At 40.1% G+C, this 21,510-nt stretch overlaps 1 protein-coding gene across 1 annotated transcript in view; it reads left to right on the forward strand.

Moving 5' to 3' along the window:
• The window catches only part of Cdkal1 (CDK5 regulatory subunit associated protein 1 like 1), a 571,051-nt gene that overhangs the window by 350,214 nt on the left and 199,327 nt on the right, over positions 1 to 21,510 (forward strand). The window contains 1 exon segment of the mRNA XM_037205851.1: positions 16,468 to 16,613. Coding sequence (XP_037061746.1) covers positions 16,468 to 16,613 — 146 coding nt within the window.

The following is a 21,510-nucleotide window of genomic DNA, read 5'->3' on the forward strand; positions in this document are numbered from 1 at the left end:
GATACTCACAGGGAGAGCTTGGATGCATTTTTTGAGAACTGGACATTAGAAATAACATGAGGCGTTAGCTCTGGAAAATAGGTGCTTACCTCTCTGGGACTTGGTATTGTTGTTCTTATTGATGCCTTTATGGAATTAATTTTGTAACATCTACTCTAGATCTTGTGTGATATTGTCACCTATTTTGATTAGTTATCAACTAATGTTTAAACAGAAAGTTTTCATAATGCACCGAGCCCATAAATCTCCTAGCTTTTGCATAGGGGTCCTATGTGAGCATTACCCCATGCCTCCATTACTTAGGCAGATAGGCCATTATAATTGTAGTTTGCCTTCACTTCCTGCTGTGGAATGTCTCCGATTTAGAGAAAGTTGTGAGCTTAGCACCTCTTCAAGTCTTTACTAAGCATATATATAAACTGAATGAATGAACACACACACACACACACACACACACACACACACACAGAAAGAGAAAGAGAGAGACAGACAGTCAGTCAGTCAGAGTCAGAGAGAGTCCTATGCATGTCTGGCCTTTTAGAGTCACAGGAGAATGTCCGCGCTTTCTCAAATCCCCTATGCATACCACATCCTCTACTTTTTCCTTTAAGCCTCTTGGTTTTCTTATTGTTTGCCCCAACTGTTCTTCATAGCCTCAGGCATCCATGATGCTAAACACTTGGCAACTGATGATTTCTGACAAATGCCCCTGGCCAAAAGGCTCTTTTCCCTGGGTGAGTGCTAGGTCACGTTAAACAAGCCAGCTAGCGCAGGCACACAGGCCAAGTAATGGCAGTTTTCTGGGAATGAGACTTTGAAGGCATTCCAGTGGCTGACAGGCCGTTGGTGTTTACCCTGATAGAAGGCCGATGATTTTTCAAGGGTACATAGAGCCAAAGTGAGGATGCGTATAGTGTAGGTTGGAAACATACAGCACACTGTTCCTGCCACAGTTCATTTCTGTTTCTGGATTAAGGATTCTTTTGATTGCTGTAAGCGTCTAGTTAATTTCCTCTGTTCTTACAAACATGATTGTGATACATTCTGACACTGGCTTCATTGTTTGGATGGAAGTGGGGACTTTCAGAGATCATTGCCCCACCGTTCCTTCTGACATCGTTAAGTATTGTTTGTGTCTGGAGATGGGTTGCCTGTTTGTCAGGCCATTCATGTGTGAGGTTAAATCGATTTTCTTCCTTAATTTTTATGTCCTATGTCAAATGTGCCATCAATCACTTACAATGCCATCTACCCTAAAAGAGCTTTTGAGGAGGATTTTGTGGTATTAGTCAGTGACTGACAACAAAGATCCCTGTTAATTAAGTCCCCATCATGAAAAGTACAGAGATTAACAGATAAAATAGTTATTTCATTACATACTTGGAGCCCTGAACACCACACAAAAAATAACATACACACACATAAACTGCATATTGCCTATGACAATTATTTGTTTTTCCCCTCATTAAACTGGTAACTTTTATTTAAAGCCTTATTGCATATTTTGTTCCTGTTCTAATATATGCTCCTGTTCTCTGATTTCTGCATTGTGTGTTGTCAATGCTGATGTTGATCTGTACACATAGCAAATCTTAGTTTACTAGATGGTGAATGTGCCCTTCTAAGGGCTGCTTCTCTCTCTTTGCACATCTATTAATTAGATGATTGATCATCGGGAAGATGCTTGCTGTTGACATCTCTTCACTACGTTGAGAAGATACCAAACTAGAAATAAATTGCTGTAAATTCCATAGTTTGTAGTAAGATGTGAAAAGCACTGATAGTTTGGGAGGAAGCTCTCCACAAATGGAAAGTGTCCTTGTGGATCTACAGGACATGATTTTACTATCTGGGAATAAGTGCAAACTTTAGTGTGCTTCACTTCTGTTCCCAACATGTTTCATACATCTTTATGATGGATTTGTTTTATTGTCCTGCCAACTAACTTGTTAATTGTGTGGCCTGCCTATTCACAGAAGTAGAAACTTTGGGTCAGAATCAGGTCTGTCACTCATCTGGGAAGTTAAGTGAATGGTGGTCAGTCCATTCACATGTGACTCTTGTAGAGAAAGAAACACCAGTTTGAAGGATCACACTAACGTGGATCTTCAATTTTCCATTGTGTCTCTAATTCTGAGCCTTCTGAAATCTCTCCAAAGTCGTTTTAGTTGATCTAACTTGGAACATAAAAACAAAAAAGCCCTTCAGAGACCTGTCATAGCATCTCATCATCGGATATTTATGGATTAATCATCTCCATGCCACTGTGACAGCTGAGCCATGTTTGTCGAAGGCCGTGTCAAGGAGGCCTGGAACACCAGGCTCCCGTTCTTTCCTGGGAACGGAGAAGCTCACTCTGGAGGCTGGAATTTCTTCTCTCTAAGTCTTACCTCAACTTTTCCCTTGCAAGTGTTATCTGTGCCGCAGATAGTACAGTGCAAACACAAAATTACAGAAAACCATCTTAGTGAGGCCTCTGTTAAAGACATCCTCATGGATGGCTGTAGCAGGAATCTTAAAAGTTCTTATTAATAAAATCAAACCTGAGGCGAGTTATTGGGGTCCATGCTGGTAGATCAGAGAGACAGAACAAGCCACATCTATCTCACCTCGACGGATCCTCAGCTGGTCTTTTCTCCTCAGACTGGAGGCCTCTGAGTACTCATCCGGAATGGGTCTCAGCTGAATTACTGCTCAAAAGCCTGAATGCTTAACCAGCCAAAATCTTAACCAGCCAAATGCTTCTAGTTTCTGGTCCTCACGCCTTATATATCTTTCTGCTTTCTACCACCACTCCCTGGGATTAAAGGCTGGCTTTCTGGGATTAAAGGCGTGTGTCACCATGCTTGGCTATTTCCAATGTGGCCTTGAACTCACAGAGATCCAGAGGGATTTCTATCTCTGGAATGCTAGGATTAAAGGTGTGAGTGCCACCATTTTCTAGCCTTTGTATCTAGTGGCTGTCTGTTCTCTGACCCCAGATAAATTTATTAGAGTACACAATATTTTGGGTAACACAATACCACCACAGATGGCCCTGTAGGAGACAGGATCATTTTGATGGCTGGTCCATGTGGACTCTCACAGAATCCTCTGGCAATTATTCTGCCCTTTGGAAGTTTCTGGGGCATCAACTACTTTTTCACATGTGCACTAAGCAATGCTCCATTGTCACACTTATCACTACCTAAAAAATAATCGATCAGGGACTGGGGGCATGGCTTCGCTGCTAATAAGTATGTATTGTTCTTGCATAGGACCTAAGTTCAGTTTCCAGCACACAGATGAAAGGATGGCTCACCCTTCCTGTAACTCTAGCTTCAGGTGATCCAACACTCTCTTCTGGCCTCTGTGGCGCATGTATCCACATGCACAAACCCACATACAGACACATACATACACATATAATTCAAAGAAATAAAATCTTTAAACATCTATTAAATATTTGTAAAATTTTCTCCTTAGTAAAACATTGTTTATACAAAGACGTATGTAATACAAAGCAAGGAAAACTTCCTGAAGTAATAGGTCCATCTTTTCCTTTGTCGGCCACAGTCCATGAGTCACATCCAGAGCTCATGTGTACTCTAGCCACTCCCTGCCCCTCTTTGCCCCTCTGCCCTTTTCACTGGTATGACAAACACAGTTGAGTGCAGCAGTCCACAGTGCTCTGTGAGTGAGTCCTTTCATGTTCCCCTGGTTGTACATTTGTTCCATGTGCACCATGAAAAGACATAGGACTTTTCCTATGTGACTTCTTTTCAGGTCCATTTCCCATCAATATTTCCAAAAGGCAGCCCTTGCTCTAAATGAAGAAATTCCATCACTGATACCTTTCACTATCTTGAATGGCATGTAAGTAGATGTGCATACTACATACTCTCTTGAGTTTAGTTTATTTTCTCCCACAGTTTTTTGAGTTCTTCCTGTCATATGACTTCATAATTTGTTTCTGGTTTATTGTTGTGAAGTCTTATGTAATAAATGTCCATACTTTATGTATTTTTTTATTCAACATTAAATTAATTTCTAGATTTTGTCTATAGGAATGATCCTTTTATGAACATTTGGTAACATATTCTAAAAGATAGATGCTTCAGTTTTTAGTGGAATTGCCATGTCATGGGGTAGACATGATTGGTTGTTTTACTCCTGTAATTCATGCATAAAAACTGTCAGTTATTATTTTTTTACAGTAAACCTTCTTCTTCTTTTTCAAGCTTGAATTTATTAAGGAAAAGTTTTGAGTTTGTGCATTTGGAGAAAGGTAGGTAGGGAAAAGGCAGAACTCATCCAAGGGTACTAGCTTCTTATGAGAGTCAGCTTACATAGACTCTTTGGTGATTATTAGGTGCCCTTCAGAAATAACCTAGTGCAATAAATCCCTTCAAAAGGGGATGTGTTAGTGCCAGACATCTCTTCCAGTGGGTAATAAATACATTATATACCTAAAATAATGAAATAAAGAACATAGCCTTTTAGTGTTAGATATGACAGTAGATTGCATAGTTGTGACATATATTCTATTAGAATGTACTTTGAAACAAATTAGCTTAATCTCCAGTATAAAGGTACAGATTGTATTTAAAGGGCACTGTTGTGAAACTCTGGGACATTGTTCCTGGTTGTATTTATAGCACTCTGTCACTGTGGCTGTAGGCAAGTTATGTCACCAGGTCCTATCTTGATTTCTTTGTCAGGAAGGAGAAGTGATGGGAGGGGCATCGTTTCAATCTCCTGGGGTCTTTTTTCACCTCTGTGACTGTAAAACATCACTTAAAATGAACACGTCTGACTTTCTTATTTATCTAATTGATAAGTTAGTAATCTAATCAGTTATATTTCACTTCCTCAACTCTTTCAAAGTCACGAAAGTCAAGCTAAAATTTTAGAGTACTGAGATACCACAGTCTGTACTTATCCAAAGTGCTGTTTTTTGAAAACACACTGAAAGCTTTCCTGGCCACTCTTTGTTTTTGTATAGTGACCCAGATGCAGCTGGTGCTTAGCTGCTTTTCATAGACATCTTCAGGACACACTGCATTCAGCATCACCAAGGCTGTGCTTCCCACAGCAGTTTGCTGGCATTCCCTTGCATGGAGTCTTCCAGCCTGTGGCTCTTAGGCTATTCTGACCAAGTCTCTCAGGTGGCTGGTATTCTTGAAGTTATTAGTGAGTGCCTAGGTGTGGGAACAGGGACTTCAAGATGGCTCTAATGAGGGGAGAGGTCTGTTTGCCACCATCCCATCTCACAACTGGACTGTAGTATGACACCTGAGTCAAATGATGGGGAATAGTTAGAGCCATACTGCTTCTGGAGAATAGCATGGCCATATATAGCAGTGTCCAGTCCTCGAATAGATCATGTAGAAGCTGGAGCCAAGCATACACTACAAAGTTGATCTGTACTCGGGAGGGCAGGTTCTCCTAAGAGATCAAGATTTTGTCACTGAGTGATGAAATGTGGTGTGCTCTATTTAAATGGATATGAGGATTTTTCATGCTGTGTATTTCAGTGTTGAGTGAAAGCAAATGAATTAAATTATTGATTCCTTACTCTTTTAGAGGCACAAAAGGTGAAATGGCTAATGAATGGAAAGTGGTTGGCGTTTTGGTTAGTTAGAGAATCTTCTGTTTGGATAGAAAGTTGAAGAAAAGCTTAGGGGCATTATCTGATTAGCAACCACTCTTCTCTGAGTTGTTTTGTTAAGTGAACTCCTTTCGTCTTTCTTTTCAAAAGGTATTTGCAGCTCCTGGCATTTGGTACTATTCATAATTAGTTTTTACATTTATATATAATTATGCTACTAGTGGTTGTGTCTTATAAAATAGTAGTAGCAACTTGTATTTGATATGCAGAAATTATAGAATGAGCTATCTACAGTTGAGATTTATTAATACCTAGTGCTGGAAAGAGTCAAACTAAAACTTGTGTGTTTATGAATACTGCATTTACTCCTGAGGATGTCCGGTCTTAGAAACATGGATCTGCTGTTGCTCATTGCTGCTCTGCTCAGTAGACATCAAGTGTAAAGTGTGGCGTGGCTCGGGGAGGGCGGGGGAGAGCAGGTCCTAGTTTGTGGAGACAGTCCTCCATAGCCATGAATTCAAGGTCGGCTGGCCAGCCAGTTGTGCCCACCTGATGAGCTCTAGGTTCACTGAGAGATCTTGTCTCCCAAACCAAGACAGAGAGCCAAAGAAAACATCCCACAGCAAGATCTGGCCCTGGCATGTGCATTCACAGTCATGTGAGCACATGTGTGCGTTGCTTACACACACACACACACACACACACACACACACACACACACACAATTTGATTTATCACTAGGACTCAACCTGATCTTACTGTTCTCAAGGAGCCTCCTGATCTCTATCTGTGGAGCCTGCTGTGTTTAAAGAGAGGCAGATTAGAAACTCACAAATTACCCAACACAGTGTTCCTAAACTCACTGGCCAGCTGTAATAATTGGCTTCCTTTGACTTCAGTTCCAGTGAAAGTGCTGATGTGTCAGGGCAGTTGTACCAGATTGAAGGGGTATGCAAAAGCAAAGCTCGTGTCCCCCTTCTCAGCCTTGTGGAAATACATGCTGGCTTACTAATTTGTACTGTAAGTCCATAGTGTGTAAGTGTCCCTTGGGGTCCCTGTGTTGCAAGTGAATCCATATCCTGCCATACTAATAAGGGGGCATTTCACCTGAATTTTTGCAGGTGGGGCCTTTGGGAGGCGATGGGTAGAGTGCCTAGGATAAAAACCTGGCTCTTTTGTGGGAGGGGACCAGGACACATGGGCACTCTGTTTCTTTCCATGTGATATTATCAGTCCCAGTTGCTGTACAGCAAGACTCTGTCTTTAAAACTAAGCAACAAATGTATTAAATGGCTTCTCTCCATCCTGGTTCCCTTTGGTATGTCATGTGTCTGGTTGTACTTTGCAGAGTTTTTTTTGTACTTTTTATAATCCAACCAGACGGCCATTACTAGGTGTGGGCCGCTGCATTGTCAGAGCTGTGAGCTAACTACAGAGACACTGAATTCTTTTCTTTATGAATTACCTAGCATAAAATATTTTGCTGTAGTAACACAAAATAGGTTAATTCATCATAGAAAACTATAAAATTAAAACTGCCTTTTATACATATGTTACACGTGTCATATATATGTATAGATGCCATATATATACACATAATTTCAGATTTACTGTAGATTAAGACTCTTCTCTTTTATAATGATGTAAAAATCAGAATTTGAATTTTGATCTTTTTCTAGGTAAGTGATGCATGATGCTCTCTTGGGGTGCTGGGCTGAGAATGAGCCCCAGACCTCAGTCAGTCTGTGACCTCAAGGGCACATCAGTACTTCAGAATGTGCTGTTGCTAAGCTGTGAACTTGGGCAGATTGTTAAATGCAGTTTTTCACTTCAGTCACTGTGAGGCCAAGGGGTGTAACCCCTTCCTGAGTCAAGGCACACCTGGATCTCCTTCCTCTTGCCTCCCAGACATGTTTTATTTTATCTTTTTAATTCATTATTTTTATGTATGGGTGTCTTGGCTGCATGTACATCTGTGTACCGTATGTGTGTGCCTGATGCCCATGGAGATCAGTAAAGGGTAGATCCCTGGAACTAGAGTTACAGTTGTGAGCTGCTATGTGGGTGCTGGGAATCTAACTGGATCCTCAGCAAGAGCAACAAGTGCTCGTAACCACTGCACCATCCCTCCATCTCCCATACATGTTTTATTATTAACAATTTTGTATAAGTTTACGTGGCTACTCCTCAGGAAATAATGTAGGCTGAGAAAGTAATATAATCTCTCTCTCTCTCTCTCTCTCTCTCTCTCTCTCTCTCTCTCTCTCTCTCTCTCCCTCTCCCTCTCCCCCCCCCCCTTTCCCCGTGTGTCTGTGTCTGTGTTTTACTGAGAATTGAACTTGGGGCCATCTGCATGCTAGGCACACATTCTACACTGAGTTACATCCCTAGTCCCTTACATTATGTCTAGAACAGAACGCTTTCCTGGGGAAATTCACCTGTCTGTGTGATTGGCAAGTCCAATTGGAATTAACTTTTTTTTTTGAGATAGGGTCTCTCTATGTAGCTCTGGCTGTCCTGGAACTCACTATGTAGACTAGGGAGGCCTCAAGCTTACAGAGATTTGCCAATCTCTGCCTCCCAAGTACTGGGATTAAAGATAGGCAGCAACACATCAGATCTGGATTAATGTTTAAGGGAAAGCATAGCAGTGTCTTTATTCTAGCAGCTAAGAATGACATGTCTTTCCCTGGGCCAGAGACTGGACTCAGATCTCATGCCTTTGAACAGTATCAGTATCCTACAATCTCAGCTTCTGGATTTAGAAGTTACTGAGTGTAGGGAGGGGGTCATCCTCAATGACCTTCCAGCCTGCCATCATCTGACAGGCATGCACAGATAGGCCAGGGCACAGGAATGGTGTTTTTGAGACATCAGGTCAGAGGACATGTTAGATCCCAGCTGCACCATTGTACTACACATTCTGAGTCTTAGATTCAGCAGAGGAAAACTCCTGCCTAGGTTTGTGTTGAACTCCAAGTGAGATCATGAGCGTGACTCGGGTCATCTTGTACACGGGGATGATGTTTTGTCGGTGCTAAGGGGCTGAACAGCTCCCCATTGACACCCTCAGTACCCTTAGGAGTTAGTTTCTCTAGACTCTTGGGGACCTCAACTCAGACATTCAGACTGCGATTCTGAATAGCTCCAATGCTGAAAAGAAATTCAGGATTATTTGGTACAGTAAAGCAGAGTTGAGTTTTATTAAAGATAAAGCTTAAATGCAAGCACTGAGAAAGAGCTATACTGAGAAGAAAGGAAAATACACACTCGAAGCCGCCCTAGTCTACATAGTGAGTTCCAGGACAGCCAGAGCTACATAGAGAGACCCTGTCTCACAAAAAAAAAAAAAAAAAAAAAAAAAAAAAAAGTCAATATGGTTGCCCCAAATAAAGGGTTGCAGAAAGTAATTCATACCAAGCATGGGCCCGGGTCCTAAAGAGAGAGTAAAATTCTGTCTTGGCATTAGCCAAATTCTTTTGGTGACTCTCAAGTTTTATCTCAGAACCTAAAAAACTCTGCCTTATCCCTCCCTCTCTCTTTTGATAGAAGGATGTGAGGTGGTTCCTGAGATGCCTTGGCTGGAATTGCAGTCTGATGTGATGAAAGCAGAAGGCACTAGAATTGCACAGGGGTCTGGTACATGTCCTGGAGTCCCTGAGATTCTTAGAAAGTGGCTGCCTTATATGTGGGGAAGGAGGAGGCCTCCAGCAGTTGCTGAGTGAGGGTATTTCTTCTTATGCAGTGTGTTCAGTGTGAGTCCCTAGTAGATTAGATGATGATGCACATCATTGATGAATGTGCTTCGTTGTTACGCTGTTGATTTAAATACCAGTATCTTTAGCAACCACTCTCGAAGGTATACCCAGAGATACTGCGGTTTTTTCAAGTCTTTTTTTTTTTTAATATATATATGTAGACAAGGCATATTTTGCCAGGTTTTGTTTTTTTTTTTTTTTTTTTTTTTTTTTTTGTGGGCATCCCTTAGCCCACTCAAGCTGTCACAGCCAGGAAAGATGACACACAGCATGTTGTACAAGGGGTGAACCAATAAATCACAGTAGTTACCAAGCAAATTTACCCCTGCTCTTGGTATACAGTAACTATTCCTGGATGGTGCCCATGGCTAAGTTGCTTCCACCTCAGCATTGAGACCGAAATGAAACACAGGTCATCCACCTACACCTGGAGTTTCTGTCCTTCTTTTATGTACAGGTCAGAGGTCACTGCCCCAGGAATATTTGAGCAGTGGGAACACGGCCATTGCCAGAGCAACAGGGCTTCTGTTTTGAGGTGTTGGAGGGAGTGAATGGTGTGCTTTGCACTTTTCTGTAGAGCACCTGACATAATCGCGCACCATTCTCAAACCAGGCAGCTGCCTGTGTTCTCACATCTCTGATGCAGAGAAAGTCACTGTCTGCTTTGCGTGACTAATCCTGGAACATACCCTGATGTTGAGTAAGTACCTGCTTAGCTGTATCATTTCCATAGCAAGTCACTTGTAACTAAAGCAGGCAAATTACTAGACCAAAATGTGTTTTGCCTAAAAATGTGAAACAAATGTTATCTAAGGTAAGCTTCAAACTGGATAATCAGAGAAGAGATAAATGATGTAAATATTTTAAAACAAATCTCTAGCATCAGCCTTTCCATTAGATTCCTTAATTATTTATGCCATGTTTAATAGAAGCCAAGCGAGCTGTCTCAGCTGAATGCTTAATTTAACTGGCTTGCCCTTTACTCATTAAACTGATCAGTTATTGATTTGTTTATGGTGTGTTTCGTAGCCTCTATCTTTTCAAAAATGCAAAAAGGGAAATTAAAAAAGGATTATTCCTTCTTAGAGGTATCTACTCATTGTATAGAGTATTTAGATAAGAACACCTTTTCCTGTTAGGATCTTTATTTTATTTTAAAACTAATAAAGTGAAATTGACTGTTTTGGTTTGTGTTTGGCTCCATAAATTTTAAGATACATAACGATTCATGCAACCATTGCCATAGTTGGGATGCTAGAACTTACTTTTTCTGTTTTTAATATAATATTTTTATTTTTTGAGGCTTATACATTCATGCCATTGATTTTGACCATAGTCACCCTCATTTCTCCTCCTAACTTTTCCTAGATCTACCACCCCACTTCTCTGCCACCATCACACTTTTGATTTCTTAAGAGAGCAGAGAAATAACTTGAACATATGGTAAACACTTATGATATCAGGTGAAAATAAGTGTGTGTGTGTGTGTGTGTGTGTGTGTGTGTTTGTGTGTGTGTGTGTGTATGTGTTCAGCTTTTAGCATTTTGACATCAGTATGGAAATGTGTATTTTCATCTTTGTAATGTAAAGTGTGGTCTTGGCCCTGACACTGAGATATAGGAAGATGAAGGTGTGCTTAGGTCCTTAAACATTTCTCTGGAAGCTAATTAAGACAAGCATTTTTCTTCAACCTATTTTAGCTTAAATTCTGAAAATGTTAACTCTTTGTAGTTTAAAAGCCAACATCCTGTTCTGATGAAGCTATAGTTCAAGTGTAAATTAGAATCCGTTCACAATATGCAGTCCTTTCCATTTGGGACACCAGGACCAGGAATTTCCTCTGCTCAAACTCCCTTATTCACTTTCTGATGCTATTATGGTGATTGATTGCTCTCTTGCTGAGAGGAAATGTGGGCACTGCTGATTGACTCAATGCTGTGCTGATGGTATTAATGAAGCCATGGATGAAATATGGTCTTGGTTGTCTTCTATAGGGGCATGCTTGACTTTGCCAGTGTTGAAGGTGACACCAGAATGGGATGACCTAGCACTGGGGCCCTGCTCTTTTGAATATTCTCTTGTAATTGTTGCAATACTCTCTGGAAAGTATCGTGAAAACGGATTGTATTGCCCACTCGTTTATATGGTCAAATGTATTGTAAGTGCAACATTCCTTTTAAACATTTTGATTATTGATTGAGATATATAAAAATCACAGAGCAGTGAAATAGAGAAGTAAGATGGTGTTTATAGCCTTTGGGGATGAAGATGTGTAGCATAATTTCAGGACAGGGAACTATGTGCCTGGAATCTGTATAATGTCCTCTGCCCAAGGCAATAGAACCATCAGCCATCTAAAAGAGAGAGAAAGCGAGGATGTAAATTGCTACATCAGAAAGGACCATGGAAGATTCTGTTGAATAAAATATGCCAGAGATGAAACAATCATAGACTGTGTGATTCCATGCATACGAGTTGCTTGGAGTCCTCACAGTCCTAGACCAAAAGGGGAAGGATGGTTCCTAGCGCTCAGGCAGGAGGAAATGTAGCATTGATCTTGAATGTGTGCAGTTTTAATTTGGGAAGATGAAACTTTTAGGACATAAACAACATGTGACAGTTGTGTATCTTTGTGGCTATACTTGATGACATTGAATTGTATTCATAATAAAAATGGCCTATGTATATGTATCATCATAGTAAAACAAGTTTATTTTTGCTCTGCTCACAATAGTTAGGTCATGAAAACAGCCTAAATGCCTATCAGCTGCAGAATAGATAATAAAAATGTGACATCTATACACGATGGAATTTTTTTCAGCTGTAAAGAAAAATGAAATAAAAACAAGAAAAATGAAATTATTAGAATTGCAGGGAAATGGATGGAAGTGAGATAACTCAGTGAGGTAATGCAGACCCAGAAAGATAAGCATCACATTTTCTCATACATATGTGGCTTTTATACTTCTTCCTTTAGAGATTTATTTTATTCTATTTATTTGTTTGTTTGTTTGTTTGGGGGAGGGGTGTTTCGAGACAGGGTTTTTTTCTATAACTTTGGAACCTGTCCTGGAACTTCCTCTGTATACCAGGCTGGCCTTGAACTCACAGAGATCTGCCTGCCTCTGCCTCCTGAGTGCTGGGATTAAAGGCGTGTGCTACCATTGCCTGGCTGAGATTTGTTTTATTTTTAATGATGTATCTGTGTGGGTTATGTGCACAGGAGTGCACTTGCCCACTGAGGTCAGAACAGGGTGTTAGATCCCCTGGAACTGGAGTTACACCACCTAGGAACTGAACTTAGGGCCTGTAGTAAAGAGGTATATACTCTAAACTGCTGAGCTGTCTCTCCAGCTTGTATCTTATTTACATACTCTTACATACTGCTTTTGTTTAGCTGATTGTCTAGATACTCAAAACCAGGCAGACTCTGATCAGACGTCAGTGCAACAAAAATTACACATAATAGTTGTTTTAAAATGTGTGCGCTCACCAGATTGCCCTTTCAAATTTAGCCTTTTGCATTCAGGTTATTGCTTTTTCTTGATATTTTTGGGTTCAGAAATAAATAATAAACATGTAATTTCATTTTCTAAGAAGACAGCTCTATATAACAGCATAGGATAAAAACACTGGCTTATTGATCTGCTTAGCCATTCTTCACTCCCTGCCTGTCAAATAGTTGCCATATATATTGTGATCAGCCTTGGCATATCAGCTCTTAAATTATAAATGACCTTATGTTGAAATAGTATTGTTATACTGCTTGCTACCCGAGCTCTTCAAGGCAAAAAGACATTTATATACATACCCTATATGTGTGTATATAAATATGGCCCTCATGTTCCTGCCCCTCTATGCAGACTCTCCCCCAGCTACAACATGGAACTGCACCAAAACAATATTCTCCCTTTGTCTTCAGTAAATTTAAACCCTGTGTATTGGGCTGAAAGTTCTTTTTTTGAACCTAGGCCCTATGTGTAGGCCACAAACTTCTCTGGTGAACCTCAGCACAATGGATGGGCTGCCGATTCCTTACATTGGGATTTATATTAAGATCTGAGCCCTTCTAGAAACCTATAAAGATAGATTCCACAATAGGACAACTTTTGAAGTCCTAGGTTTTGATTTTGTAAGTATTCACATATACTTTTCCCTCATTCTAAAAATTAAAGCAAAGATGATGTTTGTTGACCCACTTTTGCCAAATTGGTTCAATAAGAATCAAAAGTCTATCTTCCTATCAAATGTAGATACATTCTGTTTTGATCTCATTATTATGTAAGCATGCTTCAAAACATCACACTCTATCCCATTAGTATATACTGTTAACTATGTGTCCATAAAAAAACAGATATTTGCAAATGCAAAATGTGTGTATACATATATAATTATATATAATATATTATATCTCTGTATGTTGCTATGGTTAATTTAACTCTGGAATTTTTTACATTCATATTTGTGTATGTTTGTGTGTGTGTGTGTGTGTGTGTGTGTGTGTGTGTGTGTGTGTGTGTGTGTATAGATCAGAGAACTTCAGGGAGTCATCTGTCTCCTTCCACAATATGAGTCTGAAAGAATTGAATTCAGATCAGAGGCTGTCATTCCTGGCAGCAAGCATCTTTACCAGGTGAACCATCTCACCAGTCCCTCGACTCTAGATTCAATGCCTCTAAGAACTGTTAGTGTCATAGGAACCCTTGTTGAAGGATATAGAACATTCCAAATTTGTGAAGCATGTAGTATCAAGCAGAGGGTGCCTGCTAGCAGCAAAACTACTTTTGAGAACAGAAGAAGAAAAAAAAGCCACCATGTTTCTACTGCTCTCTTCTGATGACTATTTTGATGTGTAAGCTGGCATTCTCTTCTAGGTTTAAGTCATGCCCAGAGCTGTACCCTCTTCACAGTCAGTGTCCACCCCACACACTTTCAAGAAGTGTGTTTTTCTCTGCCCAGTCCTGGTGAACACCATTTAGAGCCCAGTGTACAGCTCAATACATAGTATCTCCCCTTCACTGCTAGTCTAGCAGCTGACTTACTTTAAAGCTCTCCTCTTTATGTTGACTTTCCATTAATCTTATGATGCTATGTTCCCATGATCCTGGAATATCTTTTTAGGAAGTAGTTCATGTTTTATGTGTGGTGTGCTCACTGTTTGAGCATATCTGGATTATTTTACTGCCCAGTGACTCTGTGAAGAGGATGTTCTCACCATCCCCATTTCTCAGATGAGGAACTTCAGTTACAGTAACTGCAAAAGTAACTACATGTTGCTACCATCATGCATGTTCAGATACCACTTCCCAGCACCACAGATGTGTCCAAGTGCATCTAAACCTTAGAGTCCTGCTCCTTGAGAAAACAGATCTTCTTACAGGTGTTTCTCTGAAGCCTTGGATATGTTGATCTTCTGATATGGAAAAACCAAAAAAGTAGTGTCTTAGTTAGAGTTTCTATTGCTGTGAGGAGAAACCATGACCACAGTAACTCTTATAAAGGAAAACATTTAATTGGGGCTGGCTTATGGTTTCAGAGGTTTCGTCCATTATGCTCATGGCTAGAAACATAGCAGTGTTCAAGTAGACATGGTGATGGAGAAGGAGCTGAGAGTCCGACATCTTGACCTGAATACAACAGAAATTGAACTGAACTAGGAGTAGCTTAAGCATAGGAAACCTCAAAGCCCCACCCCACAGTGACACACTTCCTTCAACAAGGCCACACCTCCTAGTAGTGCCACTCCCCATTGGCCAAGCATTAAAGCACATGAGTCTATGGGGCCATTCCTTTTCAAACCACCACAGGTAGGAATCATAGCAGAAGGCCAACATTTTTCCTTCAGAGTAAGTAAATTGTGCTCCCTCAGACAGACTCCCAACCATGGTGCTGCATCTGGTTAATTTGCTACTTCATTAGAAACTCAGCTTCAGCTCCTAGTAGGCTATTCAGAGCCAGGTGTGTATGCTTACTAATTCTTAGGAGAGGCCCACAGATGAAGGGTAGTTATGAGTAACTACTAACTTCCTACTAAGAAGGTCACTCATTGGAGTTTACCCCTCACTTATGCTTAGGCAAGAATGTGTGTCTTCCAGTCGGGAAGGAAAGGGTGCAGCAAAGAGCAGGGCCGGTCTGCGTATGTGACTGACTTGAGAGTACCTGCAGGGTGACAGCACGGCGTTAGCTGGTTGTTTGACTCCATAAGGTCCTTCAAAGCATTCTTCTTAGGATGAAACAAGGTGAGAGATGTGAGAGGCTGCTGTGCTGTGTACTATGCTGGTCCGTACTGTGAGAGCGAGACACCACTGTGCACATTCCATGACGTAGAATTTTCGCTCTTTCCGGCACCATTTTGTATCCTCAGAAGAGGTTTAGAATAGGCTTGCTTAATTTGTTGCCCTCATAGTTTCTCTCTTAAATTTTGTAGCATATATGATTCCCCTATCCTCATCTCTTTCTCCTCATCCTTCTTCTCCACTTCTTTTTGGTCTTTTGAACACTGCCTCTTTCCCTCACATATCCAGAAGTCAGCTGGCTTTCTTTATTGTCTGCTCATGTGTCTTTACCACTGTATATATTCAAAACACATTATCAGTAACTAAATTGAAATTCAAGAAAATAATAATAAAAAAGGAAGGAAAGAAGAGAACTCTGGATTCTCTCATCTTCAGCATTGAAAAAGTACATTTTGAGCCTCATTAAGTATGGAACTTTCTGTATTCAAGTAGACAAAACCATGAGGTCTCAGCCAGTTAACTACTGAAGTTTCTTCTGCTAAGGAGAATAGAAAACTTTGTGAGGAAGAAGGAATGCAGATTAATTTTGAAGCACTCAAAAATATCTTTTTTCTGGCTTTATCTGATTTTATATCTCTCTTTTTTTTTTTCAATAATTGCAAAGCACAGTGAACAACTAAGCAATTCTCCCATGGAACTCTCTAGAAGCCATTCCAAACACCCCATGTGAGTGTAGATTAGGTTTGCTGATGCTGCCTTAGAGTCACAGTCATCAGTCCATTTTTGAGTATTTGTTTGCCAGCACTTACATGTTTTGATCTAAAGGAAAGTGCTCTCTTAGATTTGGTAAAATGATGAATGTTTTCCCTACCATCTCTCTCAGGAAATGGCGAAAATCCTCAACCACCCCAGAGTCTACGCTTTTCTCCACATCCCAGTGCAGTCCGCCTCTGACAGCGTGCTCATGGACATGAAGAGAGAATACTGCGTGGCCGACTTCAAAAGAGTTGTGGATTTTCTCAAGGACAAGTAAGTCTGTTAGCACTTTGGAAAATGACTTTCTTTCTTTCTTTCTTTCTTTCTTTCTTTCTTTCTTTCTTTCTTTCTTTCTTTCTTTCTTTCTTTCTTTCTTTCTTTCTTTCTCTTTCTTTCTTCCTTCCTTCCTTCCTTCCTTCCTTCCTTCCTTCCTTCCTCCCTCCCTCCCTCCCTCCCTTCCTCCCTTCCTTCCCTTCCTCCCTCCCTTCCTCCCTTCCTTCCCTTCCTCCCTTCCTCCCTTCCTCCCTTCCTTCCTTCCTTCTCTTTTTCTTCCTGCACTATGTGGCAGCAGGACACTACTAGCCTTGCAGTTACGGTGCACAGCACAGGGCAAGAGTCCGGAAACCCTCGAAGCTTGCGGTTGCCTTGAGGCCCTTGATGTGGTTTTTCCTGTCCCCTTCCATGTGTGCACAGAGCACTGTTGATTTGTGTAAGGGTGCCCATCTTCCTACGGCAGTTGGAATTGTGATTGTTTTCATACCTGACCTGCTGCCTAAGCACTGCCCTCCCTTCGCTAACCTTGAAATCTCCTTTCATGTGGCCTTTTGAAGTTGTGGACTGACTTTGACATGGAAGAAGGGACCAAGTGTGTCACTATAGAGTGGATCATTTTCTCCTGACTAGCATTTTCACAGCACCTGGAATTGCCTTGCTCTTACACACCGATGCCTGTAGTTAACTTGAGTGCTTGCAGTTTACTGGGAGGCTGGAGGATTCTATTTTCTTCAATTCAAATTGCTGTTGACCAAAATTAAGGCATATTTACACAATCTCAGACATGAATGATAATTTTGTTTCCACAGAAAAACACTTGCAGCCCATAATTATGTTCTTCAAAATCTCCCTTCCAAACCTGGAGTGCATTCTATGATTAGACAAGGCAGGAAACAGAGGTGCTGGCCACGGTCACCCAGACCCTCCTCCATTCTAGGGGACCGTCATCACATCTGAGATGGTGTCATTTATCTTGGCACATTTCTGGTTTGCTCTACTGTCTGTAATTTATGTTTTACCCCCACTGTTGCTGTTCCATTTGTTATTCATAATTATGTGGTCTTGCGTCATGTCAGTGTCCTACATGGGTATGATTGCTTTATACAAATTGTAAGCAATTATTTTTTCCACCTTTAATTACTCACTAATTTTTATGGCATACACTATTACAGATCTTCTCTTATTTCCTCTACTCATCTTTCTTTAACATGTCTTTTAATTTTTTTTCCACCTCTAGGCATATCTTGATTATTCTGATCACCAAGAATAAAGACATTTAGGGTGCATTCAAACAGATAGGACTAATTGTTCAAATATTCAAATCAGAAATAGGAAGAAATAGGATTGTATAATTCTAGCATTGTCTGTGCACCCTTTAAAATAACACAGAATCTTGGCAAATCTCTTCCATCTCCTACACTCTTGGATCTTGAGTACAACTGGCCCAAGCTAAATCCTGTGGATTTTTTATGCCAAGTGTATGCCATATGCCACATCCTTTCCATGCGTTTGTGGTTCCTTTTGTAGGTAAATTTGTCTCATGTAATAAACTCCTTCCAAGCACTATGACACTGGACATTTTCCAAATAGCAAGTAAACTGTTATTCCTTTGAAATTTCTTACCTTTCATGTATAAAGTGGCAGCAAAGAGTGTCACATTTCATGCATGTTACATACCAGTGTAGACAAGCATCCCCTTGTGTAGAACAGAGCAGAATCCCATTCAAGAACTTTGTTGGGTTACTGTGATGAAATGAGACTGAGGACTCAGCACCTCTGCTCTGCTGTGTAAGTGCTGATTCGGTCCTTTGTGCTAATTAAACTGGGCAATAGTTTCCCAGCACATTCCAGCCTTTTGTGGTACTCTGAAGATTGACCTGTTGAATGTGTTGCATCTTGAACATTTTCAACAGCCTCCATGTATAAAAGTCAAATGGGAGTCACATTAAGATGTTAGAAAGTCATCCCTTGCCATTTTTCATAGACTAAACTCTGAGTTGTTTCCTTGTAGTCTCAGTTTTCTGTGGCATTTCTGTAGTTTCCCAAGGTGTATTTGACTAGCTCAAGATCTTTGAACCAAGGGCTCTCACAGGGTCCTTTAGTGTTCTCATTATCACAGATGCCAGAGGTCCCTGGAGAATCTAGGTACTAAGGATGCCTGGAGAATGGACTCTACCTCACACATGTGCATCCATAATTTCAGCTTTGATGGCTGCAACTATGGAGTATAAAGTATGATGATAGCCACTCTACATCTACAGGAGATTTTAAAATTGAGTAAGCATTGTCCTCATACAGCAAGGACAGAAGTAAACCTGTCATAATGAAGCTCACAGTTAGATAATGTTACATAAGTGTGTTCTTTCTTATATATATGAATCTTATTTTCCCTAAAATCTTTGGAGCCTTTTGTAATGAATCTTTAACAAATAGGAGTCACTTGTTTTCTTCCTTCAACATTGTGAGGCTCACAGATCTTCATGCTGTGAATGAGGGATGAAGCGTTTCCCAAATTTACCACCACATATAGCATTAAGTTGGAAACCACAGATTTAGGGAGTTTACTTGAAGCTGCAGGCTTTTAAGCCACAAATTCAAAGTCTTTATTGAGCCCTGTTTCTCACACAGTGGAGTGGAGGTGAACTCTTTTTAATTAATTTTCTTTTACAGTTGAAAGTGCTCCATGTTTTAGCTGGGAGCAATCTAAGTTTACCTGTGAGCCAACTCGTAGCTGATTCATTATTCTCTTCAGTTATTTGAAAGTTGGCAGCTATTTTCATAACAGCAGCTGGATTGAAGATAACCTGATAGGGTTGGCACATGTTGAGGCATATGGGAATTTATTAAATCATGCAGCCTTTGCACAAAAAAAAGAGAGAGAGAGAGAGACTAAATGACTTGATATGCTCATTTAAAACAGCTGGCCACAAGCAGAGAGTCATATGACTTGAAGTCTACTCAGATTTATTAGCCCAGCAGATGCTTTTATTTAAATGAATTGATGGTTTCTTGAAATGCATGGTGGGCTTTGGAGGAACATGAAGAGAACTGTTGTACAAAGCAATACATGCAGTTCTGTGATTTTAAAGTCTGCTTTTATGTTTTTAATAGGTACATCATACATTTTACTACTTAATGTATTCCTGAGATTTTAAAAATAAAATTTGAATCATTCCCTTTTCTTTCTTTCTTTCTTTCTTTCTTTCTTTCTTTCTTTCTTTCTTTCTTTCTTTCTTTCTTTCTTCTCTCTCTCTCTCTCTCTCTCTCTCTCTCTCTCTCTCTCTCTCTCTTTCTCTCTCTCTCCTTTCTTTCTTTCTTTCTACTGTTATGTTATGTACTGTTCTTAGGATTCCCTGACTTTAAAGTCTGTTATAAAAGGTGTTAGTTGGATTCCCCCTCATTCCCAGCCTCTCTAGGAAAGCATCATACTAATCTAGCCACATGCTGAATTATCTGTCTTTCCTATCATTAGTCAGAATTACCATGTGCCCATTTACCAGAACACACTGGCAAAAAGATGAAGTGTATTAAAATTGTGTTTTATTCCACCTTGTCCATCTAGTTTTATTCCTAGTGGCTTTGAGTCTAAGTGGTAATTAGATATGGTAACTCATTCCTGTAATTCCAGTGCTTGGAACGGTGAGATAGGAGGATCGCCACAATTCCAAGTCCAGCCTGTTCTACAGAATGAGACCCTATCTCAAAAACAGGGGGGGGAAAGTAAGCAGAAAGAGAAAAAAGATACAAGTAGCAATATGTGTCAGAATAAAATAATCTGAATAAAGAAAAATAAAAGATCCCTTTTAGCAAGGATTAGTTAGTTATATTTTTCTCCAGCTGCATTTCCAGATGTGTTGGTGTTCACTGAATAAGCTCCTGTGAAACAATGTCCTCAGAAGTGTTCACTGGCTACCCAGGATTATGTCATTTCCGGTGTCACTTACTAGGCTACTACTTGGGTGTTCCTGGTGTCATGTTCGCTAGTTTATCTTTGTCATTTTGCTTTACAAAGTGGTGTTCTCTTTACTTCTTTCTGTTGCTATGTTCAGAATTTTTAACAGAAGTAAATATATTTCATTTGAACAAGTGTCAGGTAGAAAAATACATTGACGCTCTTTGCGGTGTGTGCTCCATTCACAATCAGAGAATTGCATGCTAGGTAATTTTTTATCATGTGTTTTAATACTTTACAGTGTTGTGAACACCCCAAGTTCAATTCATTTGTTTGAAAATGAGTGTATTGTCTATTGATTTGGCTTCTCAGTTCCTTCTACCTGATTAAGAGAAATTGCCACACCATTCTTGCCACTTTCTAGGCTTTATGATTGTGTGTGATCCTCTCAAAAACAAAAAGCTATCATCCTCTGAACTTTGGTACATTTTTCCTTGCTCAGTGCTGTGCCCCTCAGACACAGGTCTGAGTCCAGATCTCTGAGTTAGGAGTCTGTAATGAGTGTCTTTTCTTTGTTAGTGCTTTTGGAGTCCAGTTGCATATTGTCTCCTGATTACACCAGAGCTTAGTCACTTGGACAGTACAAATGGTTTCAGTCTACGTTGTATCAAGTGAATATTAGAGGAGTGGGTGGATTAAAAAGTTTTCCTGAAATCCGTAATAATAAACTAATGTATAATAGGGTGAGACTGTCATTTTCAACTAGTGATTCTTCTTCTGGTTCTAACATTAATTAAATGAAATTAATATAACAATGATAACATGATAATGTTAAGCTTTTTGAACATTTACTTGTATGCCAAGAACCTTGCGTGTATTAACAGTTTTATTCCTCAAGGACAAAGCTAGTGAGTAATTTGTCCAAGGTCATGCAGTTAACAACAGAACCTTCTTGCAAACCCAGGTGTGTGATTTTTCAGCCTGTGCTCTAACTAGGGTGGTGTG

The sequence above is a fragment of the Peromyscus leucopus genome, chromosome 5 (assembly GCF_004664715.2).
Source record: "Peromyscus leucopus breed LL Stock chromosome 5, UCI_PerLeu_2.1, whole genome shotgun sequence".
Taxonomy (NCBI): Eukaryota; Metazoa; Chordata; class Mammalia; order Rodentia; family Cricetidae; genus Peromyscus; species Peromyscus leucopus.